This window comes from Panthera leo, chromosome E2 (genome assembly GCF_018350215.1).
Source record: "Panthera leo isolate Ple1 chromosome E2, P.leo_Ple1_pat1.1, whole genome shotgun sequence".
NCBI classification, from domain to species: domain Eukaryota; kingdom Metazoa; phylum Chordata; class Mammalia; order Carnivora; family Felidae; genus Panthera; species Panthera leo.
The window spans coordinates 7,529,994-7,553,033 of NC_056693.1; the positions used below are offsets into that span (position 1 = coordinate 7,529,994).

General features: G+C 52.4%; 3 protein-coding genes and 3 non-coding genes across 14 annotated transcripts; 5 read left to right on the forward strand and 1 right to left on the reverse strand.

The window, feature by feature from the left end:
* Positions 1-94: 94 nt before the first annotated feature.
* Positions 95-10,356, reverse strand: LOC122208603. 3 transcript variants are annotated; one of them, XM_042919835.1, is made up of 5 exons: positions 10,254-10,356; positions 7,545-7,745; positions 1,567-1,713; positions 1,035-1,127; positions 95-848 (listed from the first exon to the last, which is right to left on the reverse strand). In XM_042919835.1, exons 1-5 carry the CDS (start codon positions 10,273-10,275, stop codon positions 646-648), a joined length of 666 nt encoding a protein of 221 aa, XP_042775769.1. In that variant the 5' UTR covers positions 10,276-10,356; the 3' UTR covers positions 95-645. The 3 variants fall into 3 exon arrangements, with proteins under 3 accessions (XP_042775769.1, XP_042775767.1, XP_042775768.1); XM_042919833.1 differs by having other exon boundaries at positions 1,035-1,163; XM_042919834.1 differs by lacking the exon at positions 10,254-10,356 and adding an exon at positions 8,240-8,741 and having other exon boundaries at positions 1,035-1,163.
* LOC122208602 lies at positions 10,333-15,174 on the forward strand. 4 transcript variants are annotated; one of them, XM_042919830.1, is made up of 6 exons: positions 10,342-11,439; positions 11,854-11,938; positions 12,089-12,131; positions 12,692-12,838; positions 14,494-14,625; positions 14,928-15,174. In XM_042919830.1, the coding sequence occupies exons 1-6, from the start codon at positions 10,562-10,564 to the stop codon at positions 14,993-14,995; spliced, it is 1,353 nt and encodes a 450-aa protein (XP_042775764.1). In that variant the 5' UTR covers positions 10,342-10,561; the 3' UTR covers positions 14,996-15,174. The 4 variants fall into 4 exon arrangements, with proteins under 4 accessions (XP_042775765.1, XP_042775763.1, XP_042775764.1 ...); XM_042919829.1 differs by having other exon boundaries at positions 10,338-11,439; positions 11,854-12,131; positions 14,494-14,642; XM_042919828.1 differs by having other exon boundaries at positions 11,854-12,131.
* A 2,327-nt stretch (positions 15,175-17,501) lies between these two features.
* On the forward strand, positions 17,502-22,671 carry LOC122208663 (Friend virus susceptibility protein 1-like). Of its 4 annotated transcripts, XM_042919939.1 has the most exons (4): positions 17,967-18,789; positions 19,103-19,305; positions 20,850-20,892; positions 21,262-22,671. In XM_042919939.1, exon 4 carries the CDS (start codon positions 21,323-21,325, stop codon positions 22,196-22,198), a length of 876 nt encoding a protein of 291 aa, XP_042775873.1. In that variant the 5' UTR covers positions 17,967-18,789; positions 19,103-19,305; positions 20,850-20,892; positions 21,262-21,322; the 3' UTR covers positions 22,199-22,671. The 4 variants fall into 4 exon arrangements, with proteins under 4 accessions (XP_042775874.1, XP_042775875.1, XP_042775873.1 ...); XM_042919940.1 differs by lacking the exons at positions 17,967-18,789; positions 19,103-19,305 and adding an exon at positions 17,502-17,565; XM_042919941.1 differs by lacking the exons at positions 17,967-18,789; positions 19,103-19,305 and adding an exon at positions 17,699-17,722.
* On the forward strand, positions 19,160-19,250 carry LOC122209236. Its single transcript, XR_006197516.1, has one exon. It is a non-coding gene; the product is annotated as a small nucleolar RNA SNORD88 (small nucleolar RNA).
* Positions 20,669-20,765, forward strand: LOC122209237. The gene has a single exon (XR_006197517.1). It is a non-coding gene; the product is annotated as a small nucleolar RNA SNORD88 (small nucleolar RNA).
* Positions 21,104-21,194, forward strand: LOC122209235. The gene has a single exon (XR_006197515.1). It is a non-coding gene; the product is annotated as a small nucleolar RNA SNORD88 (small nucleolar RNA).
* Positions 22,672-23,040: the final 369 nt, after the last annotated feature.

Consider the following 23,040-nt stretch of genomic DNA (forward strand, 5'->3'; position numbering starts at 1 on the left):
AGGGACTCAAGACCGGTTCGCACACCGGTTCACACACGCTGGGCCCGACCCTGCCCTGGGGAGAGAGGACGCCACGGAGGGTCACACGTGGAGGTTGTGAGGCACCCAGGTTTTATTGTGGCAGAGAAGTCCGGAAGTGGGGGGGGGAGGGGAATGTGGTTGCAGGCCACGCCTTTCTGGGGAGGGGCCTGTTCCGCAGAAGGGCGGAGCTACATCCAGAGGCGGTGAATGTTGTGACCGGCCGGGGCTCCCCCCCTGAGGGGTAGGTGTCGAGACCATGGAGTGCAACTTCGGGGCGTGGCCTAAGAGGCCGAACCACCCAGGGGCGGGCCCTAGCTAGGCTCGGGGGCGGGGCCACACCAGCCGGGAGCGCGGCACGCCGCGCACAGAACTGGAGGGGGCGGTGTCGCGCTGCAGGAGGGAAGGCAGGTTGAGGACTCGGTGCGCGGGAACAGAGCCGAAAAGGAAACCCCAAGCTCGAGGGGTAGGGGGTTGTCGCCTGTCCTCAGAAGGCACGGCCTGTTCTTTGGGAGCGGGCCCTCGAAGGGAGGTCTATTCTCCGGCGCGTTGCCACGACGGAGGGGGCGGGCCCGGTATGCGGCTGCGGTTACCGGTCAGTTTCCTGCGAAGCTCGGGTGCAACTGTTTAGAGAGGCTCGAGGGGGCGCCCCTCGGGGGTGAATGCACTGGACAGGTCCCGGCTGAGCTTGCGGTCCGCGTCGGACTGCAGTTCGGACGCGCGTCTCTGAGCGTTCTGCTGCGAGACCCACCGACGGCAGCTCAGACGCCGCTCCATGAAGGGCGAACTTCTGCCCCACATGCCCAAGTGGTTGAAGTAGTTCAGCACTCCTGGGGGCCGGGGGCTGGTGAGCGGCTGAACTCCGGGCCCCGCCGCAGGCCCCGCGCCACCCCTCGAGGCGGCCTCCCCTCCGGTCCGCCCTTATCCGGCCCCAGGCCCTGCCCCGAGTCCTCTCCCGGGCCCCGCCCCCTGCCCTACCGAGGCACCGCCCCTTTCTCCCGAGGTCCCGCCCTCACCGGCCAACAGCATCAAGGCGCCGGCGCCCCAGCACAGGTAGGTGGTCACCAGGTAGGATACTTGTGGCCTCGGGTGTAGCGTCTCACAGTTGACTACAAAGAGCGTCAGACTGAGAACGATCAGGAACCCTGCACTGGGGTGGGGCCGGAAAGACGGACACAAAGTCTGGACAGCAACCCCAGGATACCCCCATAAAGAGAAGAGAGACAGAGACAGCCTCTCCCCTCCCACCCTCCATGACAAGCAGGTGTGTGTGCATACACAGGCACACAAACTCCTGTGCAGACACAAAGACACCCGGAGAGAAGCAGAAAGAAAAAGAGGGAAGCAGGAAGGAGAGACAGATGCCCCCGACACTCACCCCGACTGAGAAAGATGAAAGAGCTGAAACAGTGGGGCAGAGATCCCAAGAGACGTTCAAAGACAGAGTCAGCAGGACAGAAATCTTGAGATACACCTCCCCAAAGCCAAAAAGAGAGTCCTGGGGCAAGACACTGGGGGTATCTTCCCTTCCCCCAGGCCGACACTTACCAGTGCTGAAGCTGAGAAAACTGAAGACAAGGTCGATCTTAGTAAGGCGTCGGAAGACTGGCCGGAAGGAGAGGCACATGAAGGGGAGGAGGATGAGACACAGGGTCAGGGCCAGCATCATGAAGCCCATGCTCATATGGATGAGAACTGGAGGGAGAGGAAATGCTGCAGAGTCATCCCCAGATGCTCTCCAAGGTCACCCTCCAAACTCACCCTACCAACAGCCCATGAGCAGCCCAACAGACACCCCCAAAGTTTGGCTACAGACAACCTCAACATCACCCCACTTCCACCACCAAAGTCCCTTCTAAAAAATCCTAAAATCTCTCTCTCTCAGAATCACCCCCAGGCACCTGTAAAGTCAAAATCATCCCCAATGACACCCTCAAAGTTGTCCCAATCACCCCCACCTACTCCAAAGTCCACCCTCGTAATCAACCCCACCCATACTTCCAAGGTGACCCCACAGATGACCCTTAAGCCATCCCCACTCACATCCTCAAAGTCACCCCACGGAATCATCTCAATCTTTTCTAGAGTCATCCCCACAGACACCTCCAAAGTCATCCCACTCATACTCCCAGAAGGCATCCCACAGCATCTCACAGTAATGCCCTCAGTATCACACCCAGACACCCCCAATAGCACCCTCAATTGTCCAAGACACTTTAGTTCCCCTAGTCTCCAAAGACACCCTGCTTCTGCTCAGGCGTCTCCCATTCACATCCCAAGGTCCTCTAATGATCCCATTTTTACACCCAGAACCTCCCCCCATTATCACCCCCATTCACACCGCAGAGCCCTCCCACAGACATTCTCCAAATCACCCACCTCGATCCCCAGAGCATACACACTCTGATGTACACACAAGAAAAACTTCCAGATACTTGAAAACCACAGAACCACACTCAGTTTCAGTGAATATTTACCCAATGTACATTTCAGAACAAGAGTTTTGGCCCCTTCTGAGAATTACATCTCTTTTTAGCCCTTCTCTACATTGCCTACTTTTGAACAGTGCAAGACTGTCTCAGCCAAATGAGCTAAGACTCCATCCGCTTTGTTTCTGGCAAATGGAATATCTCTAACACATAATCAGAAAGCAAAAGCTGGGACATATATACAGAATAGCAATAGTGCTCTGGGCATCAGTCACATAATCCTGGTTGAGAGATTCTCATGACATACCCTGCTTTCTGGGGGCCACCAAAATAGTCATATGACTCCACCCGGGTCAATCACAGTGCCCCATACCCCAGACCACGGTGATTGGCCCAAAGATGGGCATATGACCAAAATCAACCAGTCATGCTCTGCCCTGGGACTTTCTCTGACTGAAGCTGCCAAGAGCTCTCGTTCCTCTAGTCAGGAGGTTTATGAGCTTGGAGCTTCCTGGCCTTGGACCTAGCCTCATGGGGGATAGGAGATCTGATAGGGTAAAACTAAGAAAGGAAAACAGACGAGAGGAGGAAGAGAGTTGAGATGACATTCAAATCCCTGGCTCTTGTCAACCCAGAGATGAGCCCACTTTGTGGTTTGGTCAGAAGTAGACATTTGTGGCTTACTTCCCTGACTCACCCTCCTGCCTGTTCCCCACTCTCAGCCCCAGTTATAAGCTAATCAGTGCATTGCATCCCTCTGGCCGCTATACTTGGTTTGAGGTGCTCATGTGACCCAGCCACACAAGACTTTTGCAGGAACGTTTTGTGTTCTTTTTCCTGCCAGGCTTGAGCCCACATTGTTAGCAGTTCTACCAGCTGTTTGTCTTCTCTCAGATCCATTGCCCATGCTTCCTTATTCTGTGTTGCAAAGACTACATTTCCCAACCTCCTTTGATCACTGGCTTATCAGTACATTTGGCTAATGGGAGACACTGGCAGAAGACTGGCTCTGGAAGAAGAGAACAAGCCAGTGTATTTATTTCCCTCTCCCCAACCCCCACCTCAGCTGGTGTCTTTAGCAGTAGATTCATTTTTATTTTTTTTCTGTGATTCTAGCCACCTCTAAGCAAATAGCACTACGAGTCTAAGCCTTCCCGATGGCTCCAGCTTCCAGGCTCTGGTAATACCACCTCTTTTCTTTGTTCTTCTGGGCTAAAGGGTGTAGCAGCTTCTTGAGTTGCTAATCTCTGCTTTGCCTCACCATTACCTACTCAGCTTCTCAGCTATTCTGTTACCCATGAAATCAATCCCCTATATTTACTACCCTCTAAAGCACCTAGAATGATTTATTTTCCTAACTAGATCCTGACTTGCCACTAGGGGGAGCCTTGAGAATGAAGCCAATCCAAGTAGCCAAGACACAGACAGATAGTAACGTGTCCGATACTATCACCTGGACTCTTGAATTCAGTCGTGCCTGAAAGCATTCCTACTCCCACTCTTTTTCATTTAGGTGAGACCAGAAGTTCCTTCACTCAAGCTACTTCACGTTAGGAGTTTCTGTTACTTGTGATCCAAAGACTCCTGACTAATTCAAATCCCTTCCATAAGTTGGCAAGGAGCGCAGGATTCAATGCTGCCTACATACCACCCACTAAAATCACAAACTGTAACACACACACACACACGCACACACACCCAGAATTGAATATTCATCAACAATCTAGAGGGAGAAGAACTCCTCAAGCTGAGAAGCAATTGGTAAAGTCACGGAGGCAAAGCTGGATAAATAAGAACATAAAAATTCTGAATTTCTACACCTTAACAAAAGACCCTCATAACCTGTATGTCGTGTCTTTATGCCAACCATAAAGCATTGTACATTCTAAGCATTCAGTAAATGCTGGTTTACTTTTAAAAAGAGAACTGTAGGGGCGCCTGGGTGGCTCAGTCGGTTGAGTGCCAACTTCAGCTCAGGTGATGATCTCACGGTCTGTGAGTTCGAGCCCCGTGTCAGGCTCTGTGCTGTCAGCTTGGATCCTGGAGCCTGCTTCTGATTCTGTGTCTCCCTCTCTCTCTGCCCCTCCCCCGCTCATGCTCTGTCTCTCTCTCTCTGTCAAAAATAAATAAACATTTAAAATAAATAAATAAATAAAAATAAAAAGAGAGCTATAATATTGCCTTGTGTGCTCTTTAAGTGATAAACATACACAGTATATACAGAGACATGCTTCTGTGTGTGTGTATATGTATGTGTTTGTATATGTTTATATGGTCATACCATTTAAGAATAGCCACTTTCTCATATGTGTAGAAAATATAACTGGAGGAACACATAAGAGCTTAAAAATGGCTTAGTAGCAGGGCCCTGGGTGGCTCAGTAGATTAAGTGACCGACTTTGTCTCAGATCATGACCTCGAGGTTCCTCTGTTCAAGCTCTGTGTCAGGGTCTGTGCTGACAGCTTGGAGCCTGGAGCCTGCTTCGGATTATGTGTCTCCCTCTCTCTCTCCTCCCCTCCCCTGCTCACACTCTGTCATTCTCTCTCTCTAAATAAGCGTTTAAAAAAAATTTCTCTAATGGCTTAGTAGCATCAGTCACCCCCCAGGAAGGGGAATGGGTGGGATGGGAGACAGAAATGTAAGGGAGACTCTTGCACTTGTTAAAGTGCTGAACCATATAAATATATTCCTCGTTCAAATAAAATAAAAGTAACTTAAATCTCAAAATAAAGAAAAAATCTTAAATCACACAAAGTTAACGTTTAGGAACAAATGGGAAATGTAGTGAACATTCACCTCTCTTTTTTGTCTTCCCAGCACCTTTGGAAACCAGTCCACATCTGGGGAATTTTCCCCAATGTATGCATCCACACTTTCCAGAAAGGAAACCAGCCTCCCTTAAGGCGAAGACCTCAGCACGTGACCAGGATCCACCAATAAAGAAGAACCACGCTAGACTTGGAATTCACAGCCAGAGGGAGGCATGGACTCTCTTCTGGTAGGTGTGGCCACTGCTACCTGCAGAGTCCCAGGGCATCCGAGAAAGAGGTTCCCCAGTGGAGTTCAGGTCTAGAGAGCAAGGTGTAGTATGAATGCCCAGCCAGCCAGTCCTCCAGGGAATTTTTTGGGCATGTTCGCCATCACTTGGCCCCTGGAGCCCAATTCTCTGGCCACACAGAGATTCTTCAAACTCCTGCAACATTGTTTATAAATCCATTTCCTGCTTACACCAGGTTTAATTGGCTTCTGTTGCTTGTCATGAGAATCCTGACATATCAAAGCCTTACAAAGTCTCCTCAGCCCTTTAGAAACCCTGCTATCCCACCCTTGGGCGTCTACCCCAGGATAATTTTGCTCCATTAATGTATCATAAATATGGAAGAAAGTTGTCCACCCAGCATCCATTCCCATTCTTCTGGCAACAGCAACTTGACTTTGTTCAGAGGAACCCTGTGCCCACCCTCTGTCCTTGTGCTTTCAGACAGAAATGACCCCTCCATTGACTCTTAAGAAAAGTGTGACAGCATGACATCTTCCTGTTCAGTGCGGGTGCGGGAGGAGTGAGAATCCCAGGGAAGTAAATCTGATCCCATCAGAGCTCATCCTGAGATCTTTGCTTGAGGGCTACAGAAGACAACTTGCTCTCTTTTCCCCACGGTTGTTCACACAAAGGGCAGAATCTGGGTGCTGCTGATGCCCCATTACCACAGCTTGCCTGAGGGCCCTACACAGAGGAAGCCTTCGTAGACAGATTCCCTATTGACAGGCTTTGAGCACCTGGATCCAGCAGTACCTGAAGTGGACTTTACCTCTGGACTTTACCATCACTTGAAAGCATGTTTGTCTTGCTTACACCAACTTGAGTTTGGGAGGTATACAAGAAAGAGATATTGAACATAAATAAGTAAGATTAATACCACACAGTGTTCTGGAAGTTTCATAAACTTATTTGAGATCTGAAGTGACGATAGGTGCATTGGCTGAAAAACGAATTCCCTAGGATAATAATAGCCCACCCTGGTGTAGCACCTAATATGTGCCAGGCACTGTACTTGCTAATTCTTCCAACAGCCCGTGAATAGGGATTACTACCACTACCATTTTATTTTTTTTTTAAGTCTTTTAACGTTTATTTATTTTTGAGACAGAGAGAGACAGAGCATGAACAGGGGAGGGGCAGAGAGAGAGGGAGACACAGAATCTGAAAGGGGCTCCAGGCTCTGAGCCATCAGCCCAGAGCCCGACGGGGGGCTCGAACTCACGGACCGTGAGATCATGACCTGAGCCGAAGTCAGACGCTTAACCGACTGAGCCACCCAGGTGCGCCACCACTACCATTTTAGAAATGAGGAAACTGAGGCACAGAGAGGTGAGAGAATGTGCCTAAGATCACCCAGCGACCAAATGGTTGAGCCAGGATCCAAACCCAGGCACTCTGGCTCCAGGTTCTGGACTGCCTCCTGTTGCAATGCTCAAAAGCACTGGAAACACACACAGAGACATTAAGATAAAGCAAAATGTTTCTGAAGGAGCTGGAAATTTCCTTTTTTTAAAACAATCATCTTTTTAAAGGAACTATTTTCGGGGCATCTGGGTGGCTCAGTGGTTGAGTGTCTGACTTCAGCTCAGGTCGTGTTCTCGTGGTTTGTGAGTTCGAGCCCCACATCGGGTTCACTGCTGTTAGCACGGAGCCCACTTCGGATCCTCTGTCCCCTACGCTCTCTCTGCCCCTCCCCCACTTGCGCTCCCTCTCTCAAAAGTAAACAATACGTTTAAAAAAACCTATTTTAAAAAGCGAGGGAGAAAATGATGGTGACTTTAACATCTAATCGTGAGGCAGATTGGTTTCCGGTGAATTGTAATGCTCTTCCCATGAGCTGTGACAGTCCTGTTTCCCTGTCTCCTCAAAAGCCATGTATAACTCCAGGAGACTTCTCCACAAGTCCCTTCAGAGAATCTCCAGAGACCCTCCTGAGAATTCTAAACATTTATCCCCAAGAACATGCAAAGAACTTCCCCCAGAGATTCCCACCCCTGATAATTTCCCAAGATGCCCCACTTCGAGTGCCCCATAGTCTGTCCAGCCTCCTACTGACCGGTGACTTGGCCCAGGCTGACACACTTGTGCTTCCTGCAGTCTGTCCAGAAGCCCAGGTAGCCAGTGTAAGAGCCCTGCAAGTACGCCAGACGTCCATCCACCACGCTGAGCATCATCAGGGTTGCGAGGATGCTGAAGACCAGAGACCAGCCCCGCAGGATGAACTTGCGGTCCTCCTCCCAGGAAGAGACCATGTCCGCTGGGAAAGAGTAGAGTTCCTCGGGTCCACATCCACCTGCACCACACTGCTGCAGCCTAGTCTCCATTTCCAGCCACAGCCACGTCTGCACCTCCACCCAGACCCCAATCCCAACCTCATCCCCATCTCTGATCCCAAATGCACCCTCACTCCCACCTCTAACCCTGACGTCCAGCCCAGCCTTCGCCCACAACCCCATTCGGAGCCCAGACCTACCTGTTTTGTCTCCACCCCCATCCTCCGGTCCCTGTTCCCCAAACCCCAGCTCCATCTCTGCCCTTGACCTCAACTGCTTCTCTAGACCCCTGTCACAAATCCCCATCCAGGACATGGACAACTGCGACGTGCGTTCCACAGTGTGCTCGTGAGGCCAAGACCCGTGGTGCCAGCAGAACGAAATGCCAGTGGCGTGCCCTGCGTTCACCAAGCCCCCTGTGATCCTACCAGACTTCCCAACTGGCAGGGAAATCCTGTCCCTCCCACTATTCACTTACCTCCAGCCACACGAGACTTCACAGGGTTCCTCTCACACCGCGAGCTTTCCTACCTCAGCAATTCAAGAAGCAGTCCAGGCTGCTCCTTCTGCCTGGGGCACCTTTCTCCCACCTGTGCCCAGACTGCCTTGGCCACCCTTTAGATCTCACCTCCCACGTCACTCCACCCACATCTCCCATCCTGAGCCCCCCAGCCCAGCCCAACTTCAATTCACCCTTCAACTTCAGTTCTTGGCAAGGTCGCCCACCAAGTGCTCCCTTATCAGTGCAACACGCAAGTCTCCTTCACTGGCATCCCTTATCTCACTACTTTTTCCCTACTCATCTTACCGAACAGACCCCCCTGAGGGTAGAGAACAGATCTCTTCTTTTTCCCACTGTACCTTCATCACCTGGTACAGAGCCTTTGCTGGTTGTTAAAGTAAAAAGGTAACAATTGAGGGGCACCTGGGTGACTCGGTTGGTTAAGCGTCCCACTCTTTTTTTTTTTAATTTTTTATTTGAATGTTTATTATTTTTATATTTTTTTTAACGTTTTTTATTTATTTTTGGGACAGAGAGAGACAGAGCATGAACGGGGGAGGGGCAGAGAGAGAGGGAGACACAGAATCGGAAACAGGCTCCAGGCTCCGAGCCATCAGCCCAGAGCCTGACGCGGGGCTCGAACTCACAGACCGCGAGATCGTGAGATCGTGACCTGGCTGAAGTTGGTCGCTTAACCGACTGCGCCACCCAGGCGCCCCCAATGTTTATTATTTTTGAAGAAGACAGAGAGACAGAGCATGAGCAGGGGAGGAGCAGAAAGGCAGACACAGAATCCAAAGTGGGTTCCAGGCTCTGAGCTGTAAGCACAGAGCCTGACGCGGGACTCAAACTCACAAAGCAGGAGATCGTGACCTGAACCGAAGTCGGATGCTTAACCGACCGAACCACCCAGGCGCCCCAAGCATCCCACTCTTGATTTCAGCTCAGGTCATGATCACTGTTCGTGGGTTCAAGCCCCGCATCAGGCTCAGCACTGCTGGTGCGGAGCCTGCTTGGGATTCTCTCTCTCTCCTGCCCCTCCCCCTCCTCAAAAATGAAAATAAACATTTTTTAAAATGGTAACGATTGAATGCATGGGTGTATGAACTGGTAGACACATCCATGGTTATCTATGTATAGTAATTCCTTCCTGTCCTGTGGCATCTCTCAATTTGGATTTCAGAGAAGGTTGGGTCTAGGACTCAGGCACGAGCTTTGGAGGATGGAGAAAGTGTCTCTGAGAGTCAAAATCAGTATCTGTGAAGTGCAAAAAATTCAACAGGTTTCTATTACAATGGGTTCTCGATGCTTTTACACTTCGTCTTTATGACAATCCTGTGAATTATCATTGTCTCCTTTGACAGTTGAGGAGTTAGATGGATATTTGTGTAATTAAAGACATAAAAGTTTGCGGGTTTCCTTTTTTCTTTTTTCTTTTCTTTTCTTTTCCTTTCTTTTTTATTTGTTTGCTTGTTTGTTTGTTTCTCAAAAGTCTACCACACGAGCCAAAAGAAAGGATGGAGAGAACGCAAGCCTGGATTGGAGGTCTTTGAGGTCAGAGAATAGGTCCCTGAGGTCTCAGGAAAAGGTGAAGAAAGACAGAGACAGTGGAGAGATGTACTGAACTTGAAAAGGGAATAAAAGGAGGAAATCAATTCAGGAAAGGCCCCGGGAGTGGGGTGGGGTAGGGGCAGGTGGAAGGAGGGAATTATAAATTCAGATCTCAGGCCTTCCAGAAACTGTAAGAACTGATCTCAGAAATGCTGGTGCCCCAGTGCTGGTTCAGCCCTGCCCAACCCTGGCCCTATTCTGGCCCCTCTCTGGCCCTGCTCTTTCTCTACCCTGATCATTCTCTCCCCCTCTCCCCCACCTTTGCCCAGTCCTGACATCTCTCAGACCCAGCCATGACCTCTTCTTGACCCAATCCTGACCCTGCCCATACCTCACATGGAACCCACTCTGACCCAGCCCCAGCCCCCATGTCACTCACACAGGGTAGAGCATGAGTCCATGGCCAATGTCCCAACCGCCTGGAATCTCTCCAACTGTCATGGAACCTCCCCCCCAACCCCAGATGCAGGCCAGACTGAAGCCCTGAGGCCTGCCTGTGGACAGCAGGAGAGACCAGAGAACACAGAAGAAGGGTCAGAGAGATCCAAACCGCCAAGGGCCAAGCCTGAACCTGGGAGGGAGACCAACAGACTTCCAGGTGGCCATGGAGGTGCCTGGAAAGAGGGGCTAAAAGCAGTTGGTGACTGTTTAGCGCATCTGGGGACTGGCCTTACGCTGCATCCCCACATGTCCCAGAGGTCCCAGTCTGGACCCCAGAGCACCCAGCCAGGTTTCCTTCCAGGAGCTCCCAGTAATACTCAAAATGAGACCGAAGTCTCTCCACCAATTACTTACAGGCCCCAGGTCAGAATCCAAGACTCTCAGCCCATTATCAACAGTGGCCGGGTCAGCATCCAAGAGCCCCCGCCCATGATCCATAATCGCCGGGTCAGCATCCAAGAGCCCCCGCTCATTATCCATAATCGCCGGGCCAGCATCCAAGGGCCCCCACCCATTATCCATAATCGCCGGGTCAGCATCCAAGAACCCTTGTCCATTATCCACAATCGCCGGGTCAGCATCCAAGACCCTCCACTAGTCCACAGTCGCTGGGCCAGTATCCAAGATGTGCCACCCATTATCAACAGTTGCTGGGTCAGTACTGAGGACATGCCATCCACTGTGAGCGGTCATCGGCTCAGTATCCAAGATACACCGTCAGTTACCTACAGTCACCGTTTGAAGACCCAAGATGTTCCACCAATTTTCCAAACTCACCACTTCAGCATCCAAAACTCTCCATTACTTCCTCACATCTCCCTGGACAATGTAGAGTCCCTTAACTACAATAGTAGTCAAGTCAGTAGCCAAGACCACCTTCCAACAAGTCAGAGTCCTTGTTTAAGTACTCAATGCCTCACATTGCCAATCCGGGCCAAAGTCGATGTCCCCCCTTCAATTACTCACAGCCCCACGGCCAGTGTCAAAAGCACTGATTCAATTATCTGGACCACCCAGGAGAGTTTCAAAGACTCTATGGACAGCTCCCTGTACAACCCAAGTACTCTAGACGACAATATCCAGAGCATACGATCAAGCAGATCTGCTGAGATGGATTCTGGCGGGTGAGAGGCAGGGGTCCAGGCAGTGGGCCAGGTTCTGGGCTAGGATTCTGGGGGAGGGGCAGTAGTCAAAGGTCAGCGACCAGAAGCAAAGCCAGTCTACTGGAAACTAGAGGTTGGACCCAAGTGAGGCTGACCCTGGGTAGGGCATAACATAAAGGCTGGACCTGTAATTCAACCTAGGAACTGAACTTGGGGGTGGCAGGGTCTGGAAGTTAGATCTGGAGGCAAGGGAGCCTAGAGGCTAAACATCTAGAGGCAGGACCTGAAGGATACAGGCCAGGGAGAATGGACGTAGAGAAGATAGTCTGAAGGCTACACTGGGTGGGTCATGGTCTGGTCTGGCAGTTGGACTGGGGTGACTGGGCTGGGTGGCTGGATTCAGTGGTGACACTGGTGGTGGGCGATCTGCTACAGGTGTCAGAGAAGGAGTAAATGCAGGTATTCACAGTTGCCCATGGGCTGGCGGCTGCTGCATGGAGCCAAGAAGATCGGCCGTCAGGTGAGCCTGGCACTGAGCCTGGCTGGCATGGTGATCATCGGTCTCATCACCCTGGGCCAGCCCTGGATCCACTTCCGGGTTCCATTGACATCCCCTGGGGATCCTGATGGCCCCTCGACCATCCCCATCAACACCATCTTCTTTGTGCAGTGCCCTGACATCTCCTGCCTTCATGAGTACGACCAGAATGCTTGTAAGGCCTACCCTATACTCACCCTTCCTGGGACTCATCTCTCTTCTTTGTCCTGGGGACCCTTCTCTGCCCTCTCTAGGATGGTCTTCACTGCCCAGGGTTAGTCTTCCCTTCTCTGGGATAGTTCTCACTACCCCCGGATAGTCATCCCTTCCTCCAGATGGTCCTCATTGCCCCAGGATCATCCCCATTGCCCTATGCTCACCTTCAATTACATGATACCCATCCCCACAGTCCTCTTAACCCTAGGATCTTACACATTATCCTGAGACTTTTTCACCCCAAGGAATCTTTCCTCATCACACAGAACTGGTTCCTCAATTCCCACCCCTCTTCTCACTGCCCAAGACACTGTTCTCACTGACCCAGAGGTGTGCCCTCAATGCTAAAGGCATCTGCCTTAATATCCCTTCTCTACAGCCCAATTTCAATTTTCTTAAAATGAGAAAGAAAAATTTGCAAGGGAGAGGGTTCAGGAATACTCCCAGCCTCATGGGGGACCCTGTCCCCCATGCTCAGTCGGAGGGCCTCTTGGTGTTCTGATTTTCTTCCTTCCCCAGACTTGTTGGACTTTGCCTGGGCCTTTCTCATCCTTGCCAGTATTGCCGGCTTCTGCCTCTGCATCATGCTCATAAACATCATCTTCTTCACCAGCTCCAACTTACCTGTGCTGGACTTCTCCAACGTCATCATCAGCATCCTGACAGGCATGGCAGTGCGATTTATCCCTCAGGAACCAAGGCGAGGAGTACCTTGCCCAGTGCCCATGATCATATCCAACCCCCTCCCCACCACATCCCAACACCATCCGCATCCTCACGTACATTGCCCATCCCAGTTCTATCTCCCTCCAAATCTCTGATCAATCCCAATAAAAAATATATGAGCTTCCAACAACACAACCTCACCTCCAGCCCCAATACCAGCCTCCAGTTCACCCGCCACCTCTCCACGTCCCCACCCCCCATTCCCATTTTATCTCTTTCCAATCTCCAAACCATCCTCACTACCATCCCCAACCCCTTTCCAAATCTCAGCACTCATTCCAAACCCAACCCAACTCTATCACCTGTGAACCTCACTCTCAAACTCAACCAAAACCCGTTCCCCAACTCACCCTCTGTCCTCACCACTCAAACTTCAACCTCTACCCAATACCCATTTCCAGTGCTGACCCAGCCCAAATCCTTTCTTCACCCCCCCCCCCCGCCCCCTGTCCCCGGCTCTGTGATTTTGTTCAAGTTACTTAATCTTTCTGAGCCTACAGTTTTCTGTAGGGTGGGGGTGAAATTTCCTATCACGTGGAGATGTAGTGAGGACTGGATTAGGAAATGTTGGCACCTGATGGAGCTCTTTAACCTTGCACAATTCCTTACCATGATAATCCTTCCATGTGACCCAAATGTCTCAAAATTGATATGCTAATTCTAATTGATTAGAATTAGTCTAGTTTTCAATTTGCATTGCCAAATCACACTTTTTAGAAAAGGAGCTGGGTTGGCACATTAATTTGGAAATGAAGGATATTACGTTCCTATCACTTGTAATGATTGACCACAGCTTTTAGTTTTATCAGGAAAACATTTTTGGACAATGATAGCAAAGTCAAGAGTAGGAAACATTCAACTTCCTATTTCCTTGTTTGCAAATAGTATTTATCCAATTTGTCTGGTAGCTCTTCCCAATTGTTTACATATAAGGTACAAAGGGTAGAAAACACCTCAGTTTTATGTCATCTAATATAAGACATTTTTCTACAAAAAAAAAAAAAATTCTGCTCAGTCTTTTTAATTAAATGAGAAACATCTCTTATATTATTTTTCAACAACATAAAGAAAAAATGACCCAGGTCTTCACTACCTGAATTTTTTTTAAGTTGAAATATGCAGAATGAGTGGGTTCCTAGTCTACTTCTTCAGAAGCCCAAAATTAAAGACCCAATACAATAATAATCATCATCATCATCTCAATTCTTGTGGGCTCACTGTGTGCCAGGAATTGTGCCAATCTCAACAACTCCTCACGACAGCCCAAGGAGATGAGTCCTATGACTCATATTTTTTTACATATGAAGGAAGTGAGGCTCAGAGAGACAGAGTAGTTACCCTAAGGTGGGAGGGAGAGGCAGGACAAGAGCTCTGTTCTGGTTGGCCACAAAGCCTATGGTTTTAGACACAACCCAATGGTCCCAATGTGCTCTACCATGACATTATCAAGAGCCTGCTTTCCTGCCTGCGCACAGAGGTACAGGGAGGCAAAAGAAACTGGGAGAATATTGAGCAAGAGCCAGGCAGCCATACAACTATGGGCAGGGGTCTGCACACACCTGATGCCCAGCTTCCTAACACCTGTACTCATGCAGGGGCCAGCATGATACTGGGTATCCTGTTCTACCTGATGCAGGCCCATGAGTACCTGCAGGAAGGCATGACCTACACTCTGGGGCTCAGCTTCTACCTGGCGTGGACCGGCATCTTTCTCTTCCTGATGAGTGGTCTGGGCTGGGCTGGGGTTGGTTTTGGGCATGGGTCTTCAGGGATATGGATAGGGACTGAGTGGGACAGAGTTTGGGATGAGGATGGGTTGTGGACAGGGCTGGACAAGCTGGGATTGAGGTGGGAGATGAGGGTGGGGTTGGGCATAGGGCTGGATGAAGGGATGGGGTTGGGTATGGGTTGGAAATGGGAAATGGATTGGGGACAGGGTAGGGGCGTGATTGGGCTTGGGAAAAGAATCAGGATCTGGAGTAGGCTATGAATGCTGCACCTCACCCCCTCTGCTCTCTTCCTTCTTCAGGTTTCCTTTCCTACCTGAACTACATGAACTTCTGGTCCATCCTGGCGCTCCAGGCCATCTGGACTTGATGGCGCTCCAGGACACAGGAATGACCCCACCGCTGGCCTGCTCCCACAGCTCCCTGCCAAGCACTTGACAACCCTACTCTCTAGTCCCCCACCCCCACTGAGAGTCTTGCCCTTTTCGGTCCCCTCTTAATCCCCCCACTCAGATTAATAACCTGTATATTTAAATAATCTGTACCTTTTGCCCAGAATATTCTCTTAGCTCAGTACCTTCTAAGTGTTCTGTGGAAATGCCAACTCTCACGGGGGCCATCCCTTGGGCCCTCTGGGGTAGAGGGACAGGTGAGGGAAGCGATTCAGAGGAAAGAGACGCAAGGCACAAGGTCAACAAAGAGGCTGTGCCAATGGTTCCTGGTATACATACAAATGGTGTCAATCAATATTTGTTGAATAGCTGATTCTCTCCAAGCCCTTAGGGCTTCATCTTTTACTTCCCAGACCCCCAATAATGTGCCCCTCCTGAGGTAAATTCTCCCTGCACCCACACCTCACCTCCTGCCCTTACCAGCAGCCCCTGTCATCACTTCCTCTTTCTTCTCGCCAAACTCCCCCAACACAGGGCTGTTCTTTTTAAAAATTGTCTATCTGTCTGTCTATCTATCTATCCATCCATCCATCCATCCATTTTTAAGGCTGTTCCATGTAGCATATTTTTGCTATCAGAGTCATTTGTTGAACAGGGCACGGTTGAAACTCAAGTACAAATTTATCTCACTACTTGGGTCCCCCTACAGGCCCTTGACCTGGGGGGTCCCCTCGACCTCCCTTTCACACAGTGGTTAAGCTGGAAGGGTTGAGTCTAGGCTCTGCCACCTACTAGCTCCGTGACCTGTGTCCAGGCATTGACCCATCTGGGTCTCAGTTTCCTCATCTGTAAAATGGGGGTAATGATAGTACTTCAATCTAGATAGAGTTTAACATAACACCTAGTTTGTGCTCTTTAAGGGTTGCTAAAATAATCCGCTTCTCTCCCACAAAAGGCTCTCAAATTTGTTCATCTTTAATGAAAATAAGCTGCAACTATATGCCAGAGACTGGATCTATAGCAGTGATCAAACTAAACACACATCCTTGTTTTTATGGCTTCACATTTCCGCAGGGAGGCAAAACAGATATGTTAGGGATAAGTGCCATGAGGAAAAATAAAGGAGGGGAATAGAGATGGGTCTGGGAAGGGGCAGGGGCTCTATGCCAAGGTAATATCTGAGCAGAGACATGATTGAAGAGAGGAGAGCCATGGGGATAGGTTGGGGGAAAGGATTCCCGGCAGAGGGAACAACAAAAGTTCTGAGGTACAAACGTCCTTGGCAGGTTCCAGGAAGATTAGGGAAGCCAATTACTGGTGTACCCTGAGCAAGGGAGAGGGAGACAGGGACAGAGGGGGAACAGGGGCTAGGTCCCTCCGGGCCTTGTGGGCCACAGTGAAGACTTTGCTTTTTACTCTGGGTGAGGCAAAAAGCCAGTGAAGAAAGGTCTCCTTTTGTTAATATAAGGATATGTTCCTTTTACATCAGACTATAAGCTTCGTGGGAGGTGTCTCCTCACCGGAAGAAAACAACCCAAATGACCAGGGAGACCAGCTAAACAATGTGTGTTCCACTCACAGAAAGGAATATTTGGCCCCCGTTTAAGGAATGAGGTCACTCTGTACTGATCCGGGGGAGACTATTTAGGGGACAAACTGGAATGAAAAAAAAAAAAAAAATCGCTACCCATAACATGTGTGTGTATACAGCCATAAAATAAAAAGTCCACACCACACTGTTGACAGTGGCGACTCTGGTGAGTGGGTTTGAAGTAGAGGAGTTTCCTTTTTTATCTCTGAAAAGAATGTTTCCAATCAAGTCAGCTGAAAGACACTCCTTAGAGCTTGAACCCTCCCTACCAAGAATCCAAGCCCCCAGGTCTTAAACCATCTAAACTGGGGGGTGGAGGGAGCACTTCCGGCCCTCACACAGCCCAGGAGTCCTGGCCCCCATCCTCCTCCTCCCTTAGACCCAGAAGCCCAGCCTTTCGCCCCGGCGTCCAGGCATCGACCCCTCCTCTTGCTGCGCGGAACGAGCCTCTCATTCCGCGCCACGCTAGCGTTACCCCAGAACGTCCCCCCGTCGATCTCCGCACTGGCCCCGCCTCCCATTCCTGCCTGCGGACTCAGTCTGGGTCGGCCCCGCCCCTTCCAGCCAAAGCTCGCGCCACTGCCGCGCTGGCAATTCCAGGAGCCTCCCTTTCTGGCTCGGTCCGGGCTCGGGGTCCTTCCCCTTTGCCGCCCGCCTTTGGTGCTGTCCTCAGAGTTGCCTGACGCTCATGAGAGGACAACGGGCCCTGATAGTCCCCTGCTTTTTTTTCTCCGCCTCTAGGGACAACATTGTATCGTCTGCTTAGGAAGATTTTTGGAGGGAACAGGCATTATTCGCTACCCCAAGCACCAAAGCTGGATTTCCGGCCCCGGCGCGTGTGTTGGACGCCTCGGGGCGGAGCCCGGGCAGGGGCTTGTGGCGGGCCTTACAAGCGGCGCGCACTATAAAGCGGGACGCGAGGTCGCCCGCGCACACTTTGAAGAGAGTGAGGGTCGGGTGAGCTGTCTTTGTCTTATGGCTCTTTTCCGTCTGCGCGGCCGGGCGTTGGGGTCTGGGTCGCGCCTGTCGTGAGGTGCCCGGGGCTGCGGCGGGGCGGCCACGTCGTCGCGTGGAAGGGGTCAGGCCCTTGTGAGACCCCAGCGCGCGCTCCGAGGCGAGCCTGGGGATCTTGGCGGGGTGGGCAGTGGCGTCCGAAGAGGCTCGCGGCCCTTTCGGGGCCCTCAGGGTGGGGAGGACTCCTGCCCCCGGAGCGAATGAGGGTTTTCAAGGCCAGCGCTCCTTGGCCCCGCAGCCGGGCTGCGCCATTTCTGTTTCCCACGTCGCAGAATTCCGCCATTTTGTCCGTTTTTCGTGGGGGTGGGGGTGGGGGTTGGGGGGGAGCGCGTGTGACCCTGAGTTTTTCTTGCTGAGGTTTTCCACTTCTGTGCTGGCTACATGAGCTTCCCTTAGGAAGTCGCTGTTTTTTTCCGTTCCACGTGGCTGGCATTTTATGCAACGTGGAATAAAGATATGGGGGAGGTAGAGGCAGGATCTCAGGGTTTACCAAGAGCTAAGTGGGAGTGTGGAGTCTCTAGATGAATTACGGGGTTTCTGAGAACCACATGGGTGCGGTCTTAGGAGACAGCAAGTGGGGCCTTTATCCTCAGGAATCATTCGGACACGGTCCCTCCAAATACCAGAGTTTTGTATTCACCCCATGCACGAGTTGCGGGAAACGTTACTTCTGAGCTAATTGGTCCTTAATTCAGGTCTCGGACATCCGTTTCCCCATCGCCGAGGAAGCCCGGCCCCGGGGCAGCTCGTTGATTTTCTATGTCCCCACCAAGACCCAGCAAAAATCCTCCCTGAGTTTCTCACTTCAGGCAGCCACCTGAAAATCTGTCGAACTTCATCCCAAGTGTTGCCCTGTCACAAGTGGAAGGATTTTTTTCCTCCATCACTGGCGCGCCCTCTTTTCGCCATTTTCCAATGTATTCTTTTCTCATCCCCCCCTTTTTTTTTTACTTGTTAAAATCCTCACACGTGCGGGGAAATACACATAAGTTTAACATTTTGCCACGCATGCTTTATTTCTGCCTGGTGTTCTGAAAGCACGTTTTTAATTTCATCAGAAATAATGGGGTCTCCTGTGTGCTTTGTGTCTGTGGTTCCTGAGCCCTCTCCAAAATGTCTTCCTCTGGTCTGTTCCAAAATGGTTGCAGAAAAGGGTCTCTGCTCATTGTGAGTGCTGCTTCTATGTTAGGGTTGGGTTTTTTCCCCCTAGGAGAGCTCCCTCCTTCTGCCACCCCAGTAGGTTCTTCAAGGGATTTGCACCTTAGCAGCTTTCACTGTTAAGGGTTAGTAACAGGTGTAGCCAGTGCCAAAAGTCTGTAAAATTAGGCAAGGGGATGTAGACACTGGGTTTGCTCCATGTAGGGGGTTTGACGACGGTCCCCTTGCGGACCGGTGACACTGGGGAGGTGGGGTTGCCTGGGGTCTGCACAGGAAGAATTGTGGACTTTGATACCCTCCTGGTGGGTTTTGTGCTTCCCAGTCTCTAAGTGCAGTTAGTTGGGCCTCTGTTCCTGAAGGTGAGTGGCCGTGGGGACCTGGGCTCCCGTGATGTCCAGCACTGGGCTCTGATCACCCCTGAGGACTCCGTGCGCCACGGGACCTTTGACACCTGGGGATCTGAGGAGCCCTGGTTTTGATGTCTCTGGACCCTCCCAGACTGTTCAAGTCCTTCCTGTGTTACAGGTGTGTCTTCAAGCAGGGGGACCGGCCACTAACATCCCCTGTCAGTGACAACTCTTGCTTCCGCCCGCCCCCCCTCATCTAAAATAACCTTACCCTCTTTGGGATGACTTCACATCAGATAGCTCTGGGACCTAATTTATGTGCCAGCATTTGTGCTGGAGATTTACATGCAAATCCCTGTTCATTTATAGCAGTGGAAATCCAGCCAGAGTTGGGCCGGGTCCAAATCCCAGCTCTGCTGTTCATGGGCTCAGAGAGCTGGTCTCCCGAGCCTCAGTTTCTATATCCGTAGAGCAGGCACAGCACACCCAGCAGCGTATGGGCCCAAATCCTCTGCATGGTTGGGGGTGGGTGGTGGTGATATTTCCTACCTAAAGGTAAGGGTTGGGCAAGATGGAGAATACACGGATTGTGGCAGGAAACACTGAACATGTGTTTGGGTTTCAAGGAAACGGACTAATCAAAGCTGATTTTCAAAGTCAGCAGAAGAAAAGAAACAAGCTGTCAGCACTTCTCACTGTTCACACTGAGGGGTTTGTAGATTGAACTTGGACAGCCGTCCTTGGATGGATACACTGATACAGTTAGTAAAGTTACCCTCCAGTTTGCACAGTAACCATTGTTTAAAGTGACCCTTTACCTAGAGAATGTTGCACAAATGTTTCAAAGCCCAGTCGTAAAATGGGCACGGGACCTGTTGTCTGAAAAGAAGCCAGTGTTCTCTGGTCTGGGGCGATTTGTCCCTGGTCCTTGGATGTCGGGAGTGGACAGGACGATGGCCGTGGTGCAGTAGGATGCAGGCACGTTCTCTGGGAGAGCTCGGGGGTGTCCGCTCTCGCTGGCCGGTACTTTGGGGGGAGAAGCTCCTTTCCGTGATTGGGGGTGGGGCTCAGTCTGAGGGCCTGTGCTCTTCGCCTGAGGCGTCCTCTGCGGAGCTCTGAATGTTTGCTGCAGCGGAGAGGGCGTTTCCGGGAAGATGGGGTAGGAAGTTGCCGTTTGTGGAGGGGCGTGTGAGGGGAGAGCAGAGCTGGAGGCTCTGGGAGGCAGCTAGGGAAGACAGACCTGGGGTGCAGGCTGAGCAGGTGTGGGGGTGTCTTCAGTGGGGCACTGCTTTGAGCTGGGCGGGGTGGGGGTTGGTGGTGCCGAAGTCTGTTGTGGCGGATCATACAAGGTGACAGCCAAGGACAAGCCACAGTGAGGCTTGGTCAAGGGGCATCAAAAGGCACGTGATCAGGGCTTCTTGGCACCCCAGGGGCCGGGTATTGTGGTCATTTGTCCTGCCTGGGTGAGCTCTTGTCTGTCCTCCCCCTTAGGACTGGAGCCAAGTGGCTCTGTGACCTGAGTGAGGAGGGCAAGGGCACCAGGGCCCCCATGATGTCCAGCACTGGGCTCTGACCTTCCTTGAGGACATGGTGCCCCCCCCCCCGGGACCTTTGACACCCACGGGGTCTGAGGGGCCCCACTCTGGGGACAGAGGGCTGGGGGCCGTGGTTGCCTGTGCCCTGCTGACCAGCTCTTCCCCTCTGGCTCCTTCCTGTCTGCAGGTGGTTCCTCCAGAGTCAAACAGCGCCGCTGTCCCTGTCCTTGGTAAGAACAGAAGAGGCTCCTTACTGGCCGTACCATAGCAATAAATCTATCGTGAAATATGTAGATTATGGTAATAATACAAAAGCAAATGCCGAGTGGTTGCCCAGAGCTGGGCCCCCTGCTAAGCACTGGATGAAGTGTGGGGCAGTGAGGGGGAGGACACAGGAGAGATTGCAGCGACCCTGTCAGCGCTCCTGAAGGGGCTGGCTCGGGACCCCCATGATGTCTAGCACTGGGCTCTGACCTCCCCTGAGGACATGGTGCCCCCCGGGACCTTTGACACCCGGGGATCTGAGGGGTCCCGGTGTGGGGGAGGTGCTGGGGGGTGTGGCTCTTTTCCCACCTGACGGCCTCTCCCCTTCCCTGAAGCTCCTGCCCAGCAGCACCCCTCCTGGCTTCCTGCTGCTCCTTGCAGGGGGCAGCCATTGTCATGGCCGAGCGAGCACTGGCCCCCACCCAGTTGGGGCGGGGGGACCGTTACTACACGTACACCGAGCTCCTGGCCATCTCGCGGCGCTTCAAGCAGAACCCCAACGAGCTCATGATCACCTGGATCCTGCGAGTGTATGACCAGGGGGGCCCGGCCCTGTTCCTGAACTCTGGAGAGCTGGCACTCCTGGGTGACCTGACCGGCGATGCCATCTTCAACTACCACTGCAAGACGCTGCGGGGTGGCTGCCAGACGCTGCTCACCTGGCTGCTGCTGGCCTGGCGCCAGCGCTGGGAGTCCTTCCTGCACTTTGAGGCCACCGAGCTCCCCTTCCGCCCCTGGACCACCATGGAGGAGGGCATCCAGCTGGTGCGCGAGCTGGGCATGCTCGACTGGATCTACCGCGAGCCGCCCTCACCCCCCGCGCCCGAGCAGGGGCCCTGGCCGGCGCCCGAGGACGTGCCCTTCACGCAGGGCCTCCAGCGGCGCCTGCTGACGGCCGCGCCCTCCGAGCTGCGGCTCTCGCTGGTCAGCCTGCTGGTCAAGGGCATGACGGTGCTGGAAGCGGTGATGGAGATCCAGACCATCGCCGACGTGGGCCTGCTGTGGCGCCAGAGCCAGCCGGGCCGCGCCAAGCTCATGTTGGGGCCCAACCCGACGCGCAAGGACCTCACGGGCTGGCTGCTGAGCCATGGCGTCCCCAAGGAGAGGGTGGACAAGCAGCCCACCAAGGTCCTCCTGGAGCTCTACATCAAGGAGGCCAAGCGCAGCCGCGGCCACCCTGCCTACGTGCTGGGGGACGAGCAGCCCCCGCCTCCCCCCTACTCAGACCAGGCCTGTGGGGAGGAGCCGCCCGCACCCGTGCGCCATGACTAGCCCCTCCCTGGGCACGGTCTCCCCGCTGCTACTCTGCGGGGTGGGTGGTGCTGGGTTCCAGGAGAGACAGAGTCCATGCCTCCTGAGCACCCCCAGGGGGGACTGAGGGGTGGTCCGTTTGCCCTTCTCCAGACTCCAGGCCTCTCTGAGTGCTCGAGGTGCCCTTGCCCCCTGGCACCCTATCGGTGTCACCAGCCAGAGTGGTGGAGGGAAGCGAGCCGGCCAGTAGCCCTTGGGTGCCTGTGCCCCCATCCCCAGGGGCACATGCCATTACATTTCAGTCTGTTACACTTCAGGCCCACTGGCATGGTGGGCGGGCACCCCCACCCTGCCCCACCAGCCCCCAAAGCACTACGGGCCAAGTGGGATCTCCCCACAGCCCACAACTTGAAAGCACCTTGAAGTTTGTACCCTTTTTCTTAAGCTATTTTTAAATGCAATGTTTTTACCTAATAATTTAAGCATGTACAACACTTTGGTTTTCCGGGTGCTTCTTTGTGGCTTGGAATGATTTTCTCTTGAGTGTGTGTGCGTGTGCGCGTGCGCATGCAATGCCTGCCTTCTAAAGTGGACTTTTGCTGTTGGCTCACCTGGAGAAGGGGCAGTCAGTCCTCTCTGCTTTCTAGCTGGATGTGTGGCATCTGGGCCGGGTCTGTCACGCCCGGGTTGAAAGTGTTGGGGCCAAGAATCCCAGCTCCATGGGGACAGACCACCCGGATGGTCAGCACTAGGCACAGGGCGCTCATTGAATATGCGTGTCGCTGTGTCTGGGCTGTCCTAAAGGACAGGGTTTGTGGCGTGGTCCTGGTGTGAGATTGCATCCGGAACCCTCTCGGGGCAAG